This window comes from Cynocephalus volans, chromosome 7 (genome assembly GCF_027409185.1).
Source record: "Cynocephalus volans isolate mCynVol1 chromosome 7, mCynVol1.pri, whole genome shotgun sequence".
Lineage (NCBI taxonomy): Eukaryota > Metazoa > Chordata > Mammalia > Dermoptera > Cynocephalidae > Cynocephalus > Cynocephalus volans.
In genome coordinates, this window is record NC_084466.1 from 144,426,496 (window position 1) to 144,439,520 (window position 13,025).

Consider the following 13,025-nt stretch of genomic DNA (forward strand, 5'->3'; position numbering starts at 1 on the left):
AGCACAATGTAACAGCTCTAGTAAATTTTTTTCTTTAGTCAGCTTGGTTACTGACCAACGTGGTCTAGATTATCAAACAGTCCTGGAATACACCGTTGCTATTTGCTGCATTTCCTCCTCCCACCTATGTGCTGAAAATGCATTCCTAAGACTTTGCTTTCATTCTGATTTTGTGTTGGTGTTTGGAACTCGGGTGGGTACTTATAAAGTGGGACAAACCTTCAAAGGGAGCCTGAGGACAAGAAATGAGACACAGTTACGGAGGCGTTCACGAATAAAGCACACCACTTTATTCACCGAGTTGTGAGTACACCAGTGATGCAGAGTTCAGAGGTGAGGGAGCGCGGGAAGTGCTGCTTGCAACGGGAGCGTGGGGCGGGGACCGGAAAGCCAGCAGCATGGGGACCGCAGGCCACCTCCTCCTCTGCACACAAGCACACGGTACCCAGGGCGCGGACGCACACCCACTCGACTTCACAGGGAACACGACACAGCTTTCAAAAGGAGTTCTTCTAAATATTTGCTGTCATACTTCCCAAAGGGAAGGGAAGGCAGGAAGAAGTGTACACCTTCCAACATTTGAAAAGAATTCCATAAACCCAGCTTAAAACGAAAGCACTGCGAGAGTGTCGATACGGAGTCAGCAGCAGCTCACGGAAACCGTGCACACTTCCTACGGACCAGTCTGTACATAAAACCCCAACAGAACATCAGTTTGGTGGACCATTGTTTCCTTTCCATAAAGTGAAGAAACGTGTGCCTATATATTAAGCAAGCTGCTCACCGTCGTTCTGAATGGCAGTGGATACAGGATTGTCTCTTTCCACCTCTGGCCATGGGTTCAGGAAGTGACTCGTGGGAACTTCACTCTTGGGAGAGACACTTTGGGGAAGAACTTTATTTAATGATCACTACTACCACTCAATTACACTAAGCTTCAGAAAATGTGGGATTTGTTTAATTTTGCTGTGTACACATACATTGTTCAGAAAGTTTCTTTTAGCTTCAATGAACCACCTCCCTCTTTTTGGGTTTGCCACAAATTAAACTTGCCCGGATAAAAGCATCACAAACCATATGCAAAGCATATCAGTCACCATCTCCCACTGCTTCCTGAGTAGCAAACAGGAAGATAGTGATTTTTTTAAATGCCAAAGTGAAGGTTCCTTTCCTATCACCATGTGGTTGGGTGGTTCCCTTAATATACATCATCATGATAAGTTGGTATCACTGCAAATCTCAAGTCCTAAATTATTTCTTTTTCAGGACGGACAGTTCTTCAAAAGTGAGTTTTAGGGCATAGTGGCAAACACTTAGATCGTCAAAAGAAAATAGTTTAAAAGATCAAATAAAATCAAGGCTGGCAGAGGAAGTACAGATTAAGTAGCTACCAGAAATACAGAAAAGGTGATTTATAAAAACTGAGCTTGCTTCAGAGGACACAGAAGGGTTGATGAGACAGTTCATTTTCCTTCCACCGTCTTCTATGACAGCCAGAAAAAGGGCTCTCTGTGAGCACACAGCCTGGAGCCGAGCCTGCCCCTCCACCTGCCGGAGTGTGCCAACACCACGTTTGCTTTAAATAGTTTTTAGAAAGACTTACCTAGTCAAAAGTGGTTAAATTTGAAGTTTTTTAATTTGCAAAAGCATACACATTTCATATAACCATCTGAGAAGCAATTCTTAGAAAAAGATGTTGGCTTCCAAGTGTAAAGAAATTAGGTGAAAGTTCTAGAAACATTACCAGCTAGACTCTCCAGGTTAGGGTTGACTGATAAACCAGATTGGGATGGAGGGGAGGAAAGCAGAGAAAGGGACCACTCCAGCCTCTGCCTCAGCAGAGGAAACTTGGCATGTGACAACAGAATCGGGGGGTGGGGAGACAAGAGGACAGGGTGGATAGAAAACTACCATGTTTCTTGCACCTTATTATTCATTAACTCTAGTTTTTCTCTGTGAGGTTTCAGAGAATAGGCAGCTTAATTATTGAAGAAGTCATGTTAAGAACATTTCATAACTAACCCCAAACCAAAAGTAGATGCACAGCTGTCTGTACAAGTTTCCAGATGCTCATCATATCTCCTAAGAAATCACGCAGGAAGACCACCTCACAGCCTGGGTTCTCTTGAAACGATTTTAAAGGAAGCCGACTTTTGTATTGTCATGGAAGCCTCTTTTACTTCATACAATCAGTATGCACTGAGAGTCACAAGTAAGTCAAATGCTTGAAAATGTAGCCCTTTCTACATGCACCAGAGAAGCCTGCCATGTATAGAATACCTTTCCTAGAGCCAAGAAGCTCCGTGACTTTGCTGTGGTAACAACTAGAATTTTCCAGGCTGGGCCCATGGCTTGGGAGAGTGTGGTGCTGATAACACCAAGGCCACGGGTTCGGATCCCATATAGGGATGGCCGGTTCGCTCACTGGGAGAGCGTGGTGCTGACAACACCAAGTCAAGGGTTAAGATACCCTTACCGGTCATCTTTAAAAAACAACAACAACAAAAAACAACTAGAATTTTCCTTTATAGTGCAGGGCAGGGTTAAAGTGGAGAATACCATCTCCTGTACTGTGGCCTGGACATTTTCAGGACAAGCATGCTGAGCCCAGTTTAACAACATGGATAGGGCATCCGTACATTCGATTTGGCAGTTATGAGAACCAGGCTGTCCATGCCCCATTCTTCCAGCTGGACCTTCTGCTGGGCAATGCAGTGGGGAGCCCACTCTGCATTACGGTTTCCAGCGACCCCTCCCCAGGAGGCTACTGACATTTTCTGGCAATGCATTTTTGCACAATGCAGTTTAAATTAACTAATATATTTGATATGGAAAGCAGCTTTTTTACCCCCAAGTTAGATGCAAAATTGACGTCAAAAAATATAAGAAAAGCAGGGTTTCATCAGTAGAAGCAGACTTAGGATTCACTTCTTGAACTATCATTGCAATCTTAGGCAGGCCTTAACTCTGGGTCTCTGTAACATAAAGAGGCAGACTGTCCCTTTTTTCAGTCTAATGTCCCTATTCCATGACAGAGTCATGCCCTCTTTATATGGACCAAGAGATAGGGATTTTAGCAAAACCACCTGATTGTGCCCATGTTTGCCAAGAGCCTTGATCTTTCTTACACTGGTGTTTGATCTGCAGGTGCATGGTGGATAACTCGTTAGCCCATGAAAACCATGGCAGGGAAGGGGGTCCTTTATTATCTCCATATTGAAAATTGAAAATACTCTCTCCACGAGCCAACTTCTGGGACCCTTTGGCCACATTGTTACTGACTGCCATAGAGAAACAGCGGGAGGACACTAGAGTCCCTGTCCCCATACTCTGTCAGAACAAAACAAGGACTGGGGGACACAGGCATTGTGCTGAGGCTGCCAGTGCAGGAGAGGGCAAAGAGAGGAAGGGATAGTGACAATACGGAATGAAGCAAGAGGGAACTGACACAAGAAGGGGCAAAATGGTGAGCTGTGGTTTGGCATCAAAGTAGGAGCTGGTTGCATCTGCTCAGGGCCACACTATCAGAGCCACTTGCTAAATATGTCAATCGGCCAACACACACACGCTCACACACACACGTATTTGTGAGAATAGTCCTCAAACATTCAGCATGTAGCACTGAAAGGGCAAATTTAGATTCTTTCAGTAAGAGCACAGGAGAATCCTATAAAGCAATAGTGTTCGCAACAGCACCCAGACAGAAGCGTGTCACAAGCCAGAGGCCTGCAATGTGGGTTCAGAAACTATTCTACTTGCTTTTTACCATTGGTGTCAGATAGACAGCTAGTGGTCTAGGACTTGGTGCCAGCAGGAAGAGTTTCTGAGCTTTTGTTCTCCGTGGCATATGCAGCTGAATTCAGCTTTCTCCTTTGGCTTTAAAAATAGAGCTTAAATTCCTCAGCAAAGCTCCAGAGCAATGAGAATAAACGTGACTTAACCTCCTGTGTGTGTGAAGTTGGAGAGACTCTCCCTCATCTGACTCCTATCAGGAATCATGATGTGGTCTTACATGCATGTTTTGGTGAAACAGACTCAAATTTGAATCTAGTGCTGCAGCGTTTGAGGATTCTGATGAGAGGCTCTGACCTCTCCCCAGCCCGATCCTACCTCTGTGGTCTTCAGTCTGATACTGCCATGAGCTACATGAGCACATGGGGTGAGCTGGCTTCTAGGCACCAGCACCCACCCACAAAGGAGGGGAAGTTGGAAGATTAGCCTCACTCTTCACCTTTGAGTCACGTGCACTTGTGCAAATGTCCCTTGGAAGCTGCAGTACAGTGGGACAAACATTCAAGCAGAAATTAAAAAGCACAGGCAGACTCATAAAACTACTCTGGGTGAGTTGAAAACACATCCACAAAAACCATGAAGTCAATGGTGCTAGGCAAGAAGGAAAGCTGAAAAGGCCAAAGTAAATCTGTTTGAAGGAATTGGCTTTGGAGTTGCAGAGATATAAAAGAGGAAAACGTGCCTTTCCTTAGCCTATTGCTGAAAAGACCTTAAAAAACAAAATCAGTGTGGGCTCGATCTGATTCATAGGATGCCGGATAGAGGGCAGAGGATGCTAAGTGGAAAAACTTGCCTTGGTACGACATGGAAATTTTTTTTTTTTTTTTTTTTTTGCCAAGAGTGGTATGGCCCTCGGGGCAAAAATCACCTAACAGCATGCAACGAGGCCAATCTGGAGACAATTTTTGTCTTTCATTTCTTTGCAATTGTGGAGCCCAAGCTGGCTCCCATCCTGGGTGGGGAGGAAGAATTAAGCACGCTGTCTGAAGCAGGAAGAGATAAGGAAGGGTTTCCTTTCATGCCTTTTCCTTCTGTTTCCCTCCAAATTGTAGTAATAGCTAAGTGATTTGCCAATCAGGTCCCATCCAGCAGTAGAGAACAAGGAGCCAGCTACCAATGGTTTTTGCTGATATTCAGCCCATCCCCGCAGAGCCGCCCGCTCCCCTGGCTGGCTTCCATTCCTGCAGAGCGCAGGCCTGTGGCTGCCACCAGAGGTGAGCCCAGACTCTTCCTTCTCAGCCACAGTGCTGCCTGACAATCTACTCAGACTTCGGAATTATTACAACTGATCTTTCCCACATGGCATCCTAAGGGCACTTGCTGGCTCTTTTCCATACAGTCAGCTCTATTGTTGGACAACAGTTAAAGGAAAACAAAGGAAGAAGGAAAGTAGCTCCTGTCGTATACATCAGGTCGTGTGAAAAGGTCACATGTGGACACTACTGTTGAGTTTGGGAACACAGACATTTACACCCCATTGCTTCTTGGCAAGTGTCACTCTTGGTTGGCCCAATGTTTGGCTCCTGGGTGCTTTACCCAGACTTTCCCTTTTTGTTGTTGCTGAGGGATGGTAGTTTGCAAATTCTCCGATCAAGTTTGGGCCTCAATACGACATCCTATGCATCACCGCCAGCCTCAGTTCTTTTTCTAATTTCTGCTTACATGTGGGATTTAGAAGAGTTTTGCCTTTTTCTTCATGTCGTTGCGTCTCCAAAGAGGTAACTTGTCAAACTCCTGTATGGACATTCCAAAGATTTCCTGAAACACTTCAGGGGCTAAGTGGCGCTGGGAAGACAGAAAAGAGCAGGAGTCAGTCCTGATGGCCACGTCGATGGCCTTGGGAGTTGCTCTCAGTGTACAAATAATCACTCTGAAGAGCAAGGCAGGATGATGGTGAAGTTCACCTCTAATGCTTGTCTCCAGGCACTGCACCCCGTGTTCCTTACCTGGTCAAGCCAGGTGAAGTGCTCTTCCCATGAGACAGAAGAGCTGGCAGAGTATTAATGGCGACAATTATAGTAACACCAAATGGTGATGGGGCATAGAAAAGTGATTTATTATGCTGGAGGTGACTCCACTTCAGGTCCTTGGGATGTTGAGAAGATGAAGGGAAAATGGACCATAGCAATAGAAAGCCAAAGAGAAAAACTTTCAGAGTGGTCTTTGGGGAGCCCAGGGCTTCCTCCTGGCTCAGCCTGGTCTACTGGGGAGACTTCCCATCTGTCATTGCTTCTAGAAAAGCTCCCTTATGATACTGGAGCCTTTATTCTCTGTGCCAGCCCGACCTCTTATACAAAGGCACTGCCTTTTGTCAGGGAAAACTAATGATTCTTTCCGAGACTGGCAGCCAGTGTTTTTCTTAATTAAAATCATTCAGATGGAAAAGTACAAAGATCAGTCTTCCATGTCTAAGGAGGTCTGGGTGTATGTGCCCAGATAACCCTTCAACAAGGAAGGTGGAAGCAGCCAAGAAACTTGTGCAGTATAAGCCTCTTAATCCTCTTTCTTGAGAACCCCTCCTTCAGCATCCCCCCACCCCCCAAAACCCAACAAAAAACTCAACCCAGGCTCAGGGGAAGATGAGATGAGGATATCTTAGGACATCTGAAGAGGGACAGAGACTCCACTTGTGCATCACCAACCAGAATTATGGCAACATCAAAAAAAAAAAAAAAATATATATATATATATATATGTATAATTTTCTTTCCAAAGAAAATTATTAAAATCATACTGCATCTCCTGGGTGGCTCTTCTGGATATTACCAGGCACTTTTATGCTGATCTAAGTGTAATATTAGATTTTCCTCTAAAATCATCTTTTAGTTCTACCTACAGTATGAGTTTTTTGGTTTTTTTTCTTCTTTCACTGAAGAAATAAAACATTTCTTAGGAGAAAGCTGGGGGAGGGTGGGGGGAATGCATAGGGATCTGCAATTGGGACGGGATTTTTTTTTTTAAATTTAAATTTAATTTTTATTTTTTGAATTTTATTTACTTATTTTTAACTGTAAGATGATTTTATTTTATCATTACACAATGTAAACATTTTTTTGTGGCCCTTTACTAATTTCTTCCTAACCCTCTCCTCTCCCTTAAATTTAAATTTAAATTTTTACCTCCAGCCTGGTTCTGTCCACATCTCTTAGGATTTTGTTGCGCCCTCTGTTGGTCACCATGAGCATCTCATATGGAAATATCTGAGAAGGAAAGAAAACACCTCTTCTAGAATATGGCTGTCCATTTTATTAACAGAATCCATCTAAAATCTAGTACTCCCCAAGATAGTACTTCCAAGAGATTATAATGATAGCATATGAGTTACAGGTGTTCCTCCTGCAAGAACAGCAGAAGTTACAGTTTCCAGGGGACAGAGACAGATTCTTACATATTTCCAACTCTCCACCAGTGTCTTGTGTACCTTGGGAGGGCTTTGTTGAGCGTGAGAATACTAACTTACTATGTATTAGGTATGAAGGTAAAAATTAGAAGAGTATTGAAATTACAGGTACACAAGTATGTCTTTTACGATGACATACACATATGTACATAACATACATACGTGACATATCCTATCATATGGCAGGATACCCTTTGTGCAGGGCTCAGCAACTTTGGTTCATGACTGGCCCATGAAATCATGGGGCCAGCCAGGCCCAGGAGCAGTGTTCTGGCAACTGATGTGTTGAAATAAGCCCCAGTTATGGTCTGGAGGTATAGGGGTGTTCTGTAGATAGGCCGACCAGCCATCCCAGTTTGCTTGGGACTGAGGAGGTTCCTGGGATGCAAGACATTCAGTGCTAAAATGGGGAAAGTCCTGACAAACTGGGACATGTTGGTCACCCTCTCTGGAGCAGTCTGTAGCAACTCCACTCAGCACTGGACATGCCTGGCAAAGCATGGGCAGGGACCAAGGTAACACCTAGTTGGTGGGGGAGAGGTGCTGGTACTTCACTGTGAACACAGAGCAGTAAAGGCTGAAACCTGCGGACTTGATGTGGCAAAAACGGTGGAATGGCAGGGTGCCTGGATGCACCAGCCTAGAACAAAGTGGCCTCCGCGCTCTGAAATGATGAAAAGATGGAAAACCAAGTCTTTACAGGGCTCTGTCATCCCCATATGAGAGAAAAGAGGAGACCAGCTGCACTTGCCTTTGGTTCCAACATGTTGGGCATAGACACGCCTCGGTCCATTCTCATCACGGGCATGTGGCCATCCGGGAGGGTCTGCAACAGAGACACTGGTTCAAGGAGGAGCACAAAATAGCCGGGGGAGCACTTTGTGGGCTCCCAAACTTCCCTGCTGGGTGTCAAGTCCTCACCACCATTTTACAGATGTGTCATCTTCATTACCACATGTTTTTCAAAATGAGATCTTTGCTAAATAAGAACAGGAATTCTGCTCTTTTGTAATCAAGTTGGGGAAAGATCCTGGCTTAATAGCTATGGACTGCTTAATGAATTTGGGCTCCATGTATGAAAGTATATAGTACATATAAAAAAAAAAAAAAAAAAAAAAAAAAAACAGCCAAGTCTATTATTGTTATTTTCTTATTTTTAACATATTTTTTTTTTGGTACTGTTTCCCTATTCTCATTGTCCATCATGATTTGACAAGATTTAGGTTCTAGTGGAAAAGGAGCAGTATGCTTCTCTTTCCTGCTGGCCAACACATGAGTTTCTTTTCATTTGGGAAAAGGCAGGAAAAGGCAGGACTAAAGTACTGCGTGGTAATAACTGAAAGAAAAACCCTGTATATGGGCAGACCCTTGGGGCTAGTCCACTGCCAGCCCAGAGGACTCTCCAAGGCCAGAGCAAGGGAGTCCTCCCACACCTGGCCTGGCTGATGCTGGGTCCCCAAGCCCTACAGGGACAGCTTGATCCAGACACAAGGTATGTCTGCTCTTTATGGCTCTGGGCTAATGATTAGACAGATTAATCTCAATAAGCATCTTCTCAACAGAAACCATTCCATATCTGGATTGGAAAATGGCTGTTCTGCTGGGGTGGCCAACTCAAGAAAGACAAAGTGTTCCATACCTGGTAGTCTGAAAAGGAAAGAAAAAGAAAATACCATCAGGGAAAGACGATGGAAAAATACAGAACCATTAACAGAGAGACTACATTCTATTACAATTCCCAAAATACTTCTCAGTGAACCACGTTCCCCCCTTGCTCCCAGTCTCTGCACACACTGTCCCATCAACCTCCCTGAGGCCAGGAAGTGCCTGCTCCAGTTTTAGTTATCATTAAAACATCTTTTTCTCTTGGAAGCTTTCTCTGACAAGCTGAAGGTGCTGCTTCCTTCTGTGGCTCCAAACATAGCATTCATCACATAAACGTTTCTCTTCCCCTGCCTCGCCATGTGCATTTTGAGGGCACGGACCACGTCTTGCTTACTGCTGTTCCTCCAGGTATCTAACAGAGTGCTCAGCACATGACAGGAGCAATCAGTAAATGCTTACAAACTCGCTTCTCATGGTGTTATTTCATTAGGGATCCTTTGAGATCTCAATCATTGCTCTCTGAGCTCACAGAAGATAGACGTGATCCTTCTTCAGCACTCTGTGTACTACACTGTGGTGAACCTCGTGAACCTCAGCCACAGGCAGCCTGGCTGGGGGATCCTCACCTCGCACTCCCCCGCTGACATCCCCGTAGCTGTTATACTGGGCGAAGTCCGTGGAAACATGCTGAAATGCGGAAAAACACGTTCTCAGACAATCTCCACAGTGATCGTTTTGGAGTCAGGTGAAAAGGAAGAGAGGATTTACAAAATCCTAAGAGTTCTTCCCAAGCTAAATTCCTGAACCCTCATTATTTTTCTTTCCTATTTATTTCTTCAACCACTACTATGAAATCCCTTTGTCTTTTGTAGTATGTCTAATGTCACTGCCCAGCAGGCTCTTGGTAAATAAGCATGTCTTTCCAATAAATAAAAATGGATTTCCCCACATAGTTACATTTGTTCTATGCTTTGTGGGAAGGACTGTTGCAACAAACTTTCTTATATCTTTTTATAGCAGAGACAATGGCTCAAGTAACTACATTTATTTTTAATTAATTAATTGGGGGGGGACAGCTGGCCGGTTAGGGGATCCAAACCCTTGACCTTGGTGTTATAACGCCAAGCTCTAACTAACTGAGCTAATCGGCCAGCTCTCAAGTAATTACTTTTTTTTTTTTTTTTGTCTTTTTCATGACCGGCACTCAGCCAGTGAGTGCACCGGCCATTCCCATATAGGATCCGAACCTGTGGCGGGAGCGTCGCTGCGCTCCCAGCACCGCACTCTCCCGAGTGAGCCAAGGGCTTGGCCCAAGTAATTACTTTTTGCTTCATTATAAAAATATTTGCCGCATAATTACTTAATCTGGTCTTCCCATGAGTTTGTACAGGCTATTCTTTTATCTAAAGTTAATATCTCCTTCTCTCAGTAGAAATATTTTATTTTGCCTGTAGCTGAAAGTGATTTACCAGGTCATCAGGGAGATTACAATTTTCACTACATTCCAACACTGAGATCAGGAGTCAGATCTATTCAGGCAACATGTCAGTACTTCACCCAGGACCGAGGAGGGAGTAAATGCAGAAACAATCAACTGGAGGGAAATCTTACCCGGTGCAGCCCATTTTTCCCATAGCCAGGGAGAGATGAGGTTTTAGATGATGGAGCATGTGAAGCTGAATGAGAAAAAAGAAAAAAGCAGTTGTTAGGAAACCAGAAGTCCAGTTCTTTAGTGAAATTGGCAGTGTGCCTTCTGCCTTGCAGAACAGAAGATTTGGAAGAAAGAATTCAAATCATACTGGGCTCAAATGTTCACAAAATGCCACCAATATTTGGGTGATGCAGGGAACAGGTGGACCATGACGTTACTGAGGAGGGTCAGAGAAAGCAGCACAGACGGCTCAGCTGGGACTGACGTTAGCTGAGCTTCTGCAGTGCACCTGAGGGCTCAGCACGCTTTTTATCTCTTTGAGTCCTCAATACAACCCTAGTAACTATCATTATTTCTATTTGTCAAAAGCAGAAATAGGCACTAAGAGAAATATCTTGCCTGCCAAAGGCCACGGGCTCATAAACAGCTGAGCGAGGATTTGAACCCAGGGTTATATGAATGCAGAAGCCCATGCCTGAGTTGCTATGTCAGCAGTAACTGACCTGGAAGCCAACCGTGGAAGTTATCAAGATCTACCAACCACAGTGGGACTCCTGGGAGGGCTGGCATAGGGTACCTTGTCTGTCAATGGCACGGAAGCCTCTTATGCTGCTGGGCTTTGGAGGGAGCAGACCTAGGCTTGAATTCTGGCTCTGAAACTGAACGCCTCTGCATTTTTGGACATTGTATTTTTTTTTTAAGTCTCCATGTCTTGATCTATGTAGGTAGAGTGTTATGTATTCTCACAGAACAGAATCTCAGAACTAGAAGGAACTCTGGAGATTAAAGTAAACCACCTAATTCAAGATCAGTGCCAATGAGCCATCTACGAGAGGTAGCAGGGGATTCTGGTTAAGAGTGCAGACTCTGGGGTTATATCTGGATACCTCAATCCTAGTTCTGCTAGTTATTAGCAACATGACATTGGGTAAGTTACTTAAACTTCCTATACCTGTCTCCTGAGCTATAAAGTGGGGATGCTGCTGCTGATAACAACGTCACCTACTTCACTGGCATGTTGTGAAGATTAAATGAAATAATGGTTAGCAAAGGCACTTGCATATAGTAAACACTAACTACATTTTTAAGGGAAACCTTAGGAGAGAAAATTATGTTCTAGTTCAGAACATGGGAGAAGAAATCTTGTGAGTTTAGAGAGAATTGGCTTATGACAAATACAAGGAGGAAAAATAGACTATTTCAACCCAGTATCTGACTAATTTTCTTCAAAAGTGTCAAAAACAACACTTAGGGGGCAGGAGTGGGGCGTTAGTTCTCAGCTCTTGTATTGAATATAATAAGGTAAAATCACAATGCTTCGACAATGTGCTGTTTGTGCTTTCTACAGTCAAAAAAAGTATCCTGTTCTCTATAAGATTTCCTTCCATTGCTTCCCTTTGCGAGGAATGTTCTAGAAGACAGACCTAGCACATCGGGATTGGCCCCCCGTGGTACTTGAGATCCTCCAAGGGCTCCCCTATTTCCAGAAGGCAGGAGACACATTTAAGGAAGACTCGCACCATGCTTATAAGCTGCGTTGACATGAAGTGGGTTTCCCACATTTCTTTTTTGTAGAACACTCTGTAGGTTCCACCAATGTGGCCCTACATCTCTTGCAACAGTCGTGGCAGGCTCCCCACGTGCAGGTGGCTGGCTCGGGGAAGGTGGGGGGGGGCTGCTCACCTGAGTTGATGGGAGAATCATAGCGACTGCCTGGCAGGGACGCCCTTTCCCGACTCCCCTTCTCCATCTCTTCTTTCAATATCAACTGCCCAAGGCCTGAGTTAAGCTATTCACAGGGGGAGGGGGAAAAGGAAAGCAAAGCCTTCAATTACTTTCATGAAACTGCAGTTTCTCGTGAGAAGATGCTGCAGGAGTCCCTGACTCTGGAGGGCCTAGGTGCATGTGGTGCCGCAGCCTGCTGTTTCCTCAAGAGGCAGGCCAGGTTTTGGACTCTAAACCCCTCTTAGCCTTTTCAATGTCAAAGCTCCATTTCCCTAAGCCAGGCTGCAGGCCAGAAAAATGTTCGCCTTCTTCTGCCCTCCTCAAAAGTGCCAGCAGGCGACCTCAGGAGATATGTGTGAGTGGATGTGGATTTTTGATGTGAGAAGTGGAGATTGGGGATGGTATCCCTTAAAAAGAAATTGCATTGATTTGTTTAAGAAAAAAACAAAAAAAAGCAATATATGCTCATTATACAGATTTTGGAAAATGCAGAAGGAAAGAAGAGTAACCCATAAGCCACTACTCAGAGATAATACCATATAAGGGCCGACCCGTGGCTCACTCAGGAGAGTGCGGTGTTGATAACACCAAGGCCATGGGTTCGGATCCTATACAGGGGTGGCCATTTCACTCACTGGCTGAGTGTGGTTCTGACAACACCAGGCCAAGGGTTAAGATCCCCTTACCAGTCATCTTTAAAAAAAAAAAAAAAAAAAAAAAGATAAAACCATATACATTTTGATTTATGTCCATCCAGTATTTTTTCTATACCTATATTATACAAAACTGGGATCATCCTATCAATGCAACTTTGTATCCTTTCCCTCCATATAACTAATAGCATGTGCTTTC

At 44.3% G+C, this 13,025-nt stretch overlaps 1 protein-coding gene across 1 annotated transcript in view; it reads right to left on the reverse strand.

The window, feature by feature from the left end:
- Positions 1 to 267: 267 nt before the first annotated feature.
- Positions 268 to 13,025, reverse strand: part of ABLIM1 (actin binding LIM protein 1) — a 177,114-nt gene continuing 164,356 nt past the window's right edge. The window contains exons 18-24 of the mRNA XM_063101647.1: positions 12,132 to 12,237; positions 10,409 to 10,473; positions 9,424 to 9,484; positions 8,832 to 8,839; positions 7,944 to 8,018; positions 6,912 to 6,992; positions 268 to 5,577 (exon numbers count right to left, since the gene is read on the reverse strand). Coding sequence (XP_062957717.1) covers positions 5,464 to 5,577; positions 6,912 to 6,992; positions 7,944 to 8,018; positions 8,832 to 8,839; positions 9,424 to 9,484; positions 10,409 to 10,473; positions 12,132 to 12,237 — 510 coding nt within the window. The 3' untranslated portion in view covers positions 268 to 5,463. The remainder of the gene's footprint in view (positions 5,578 to 6,911; positions 6,993 to 7,943; positions 8,019 to 8,831; positions 8,840 to 9,423; positions 9,485 to 10,408; positions 10,474 to 12,131; positions 12,238 to 13,025) is intronic.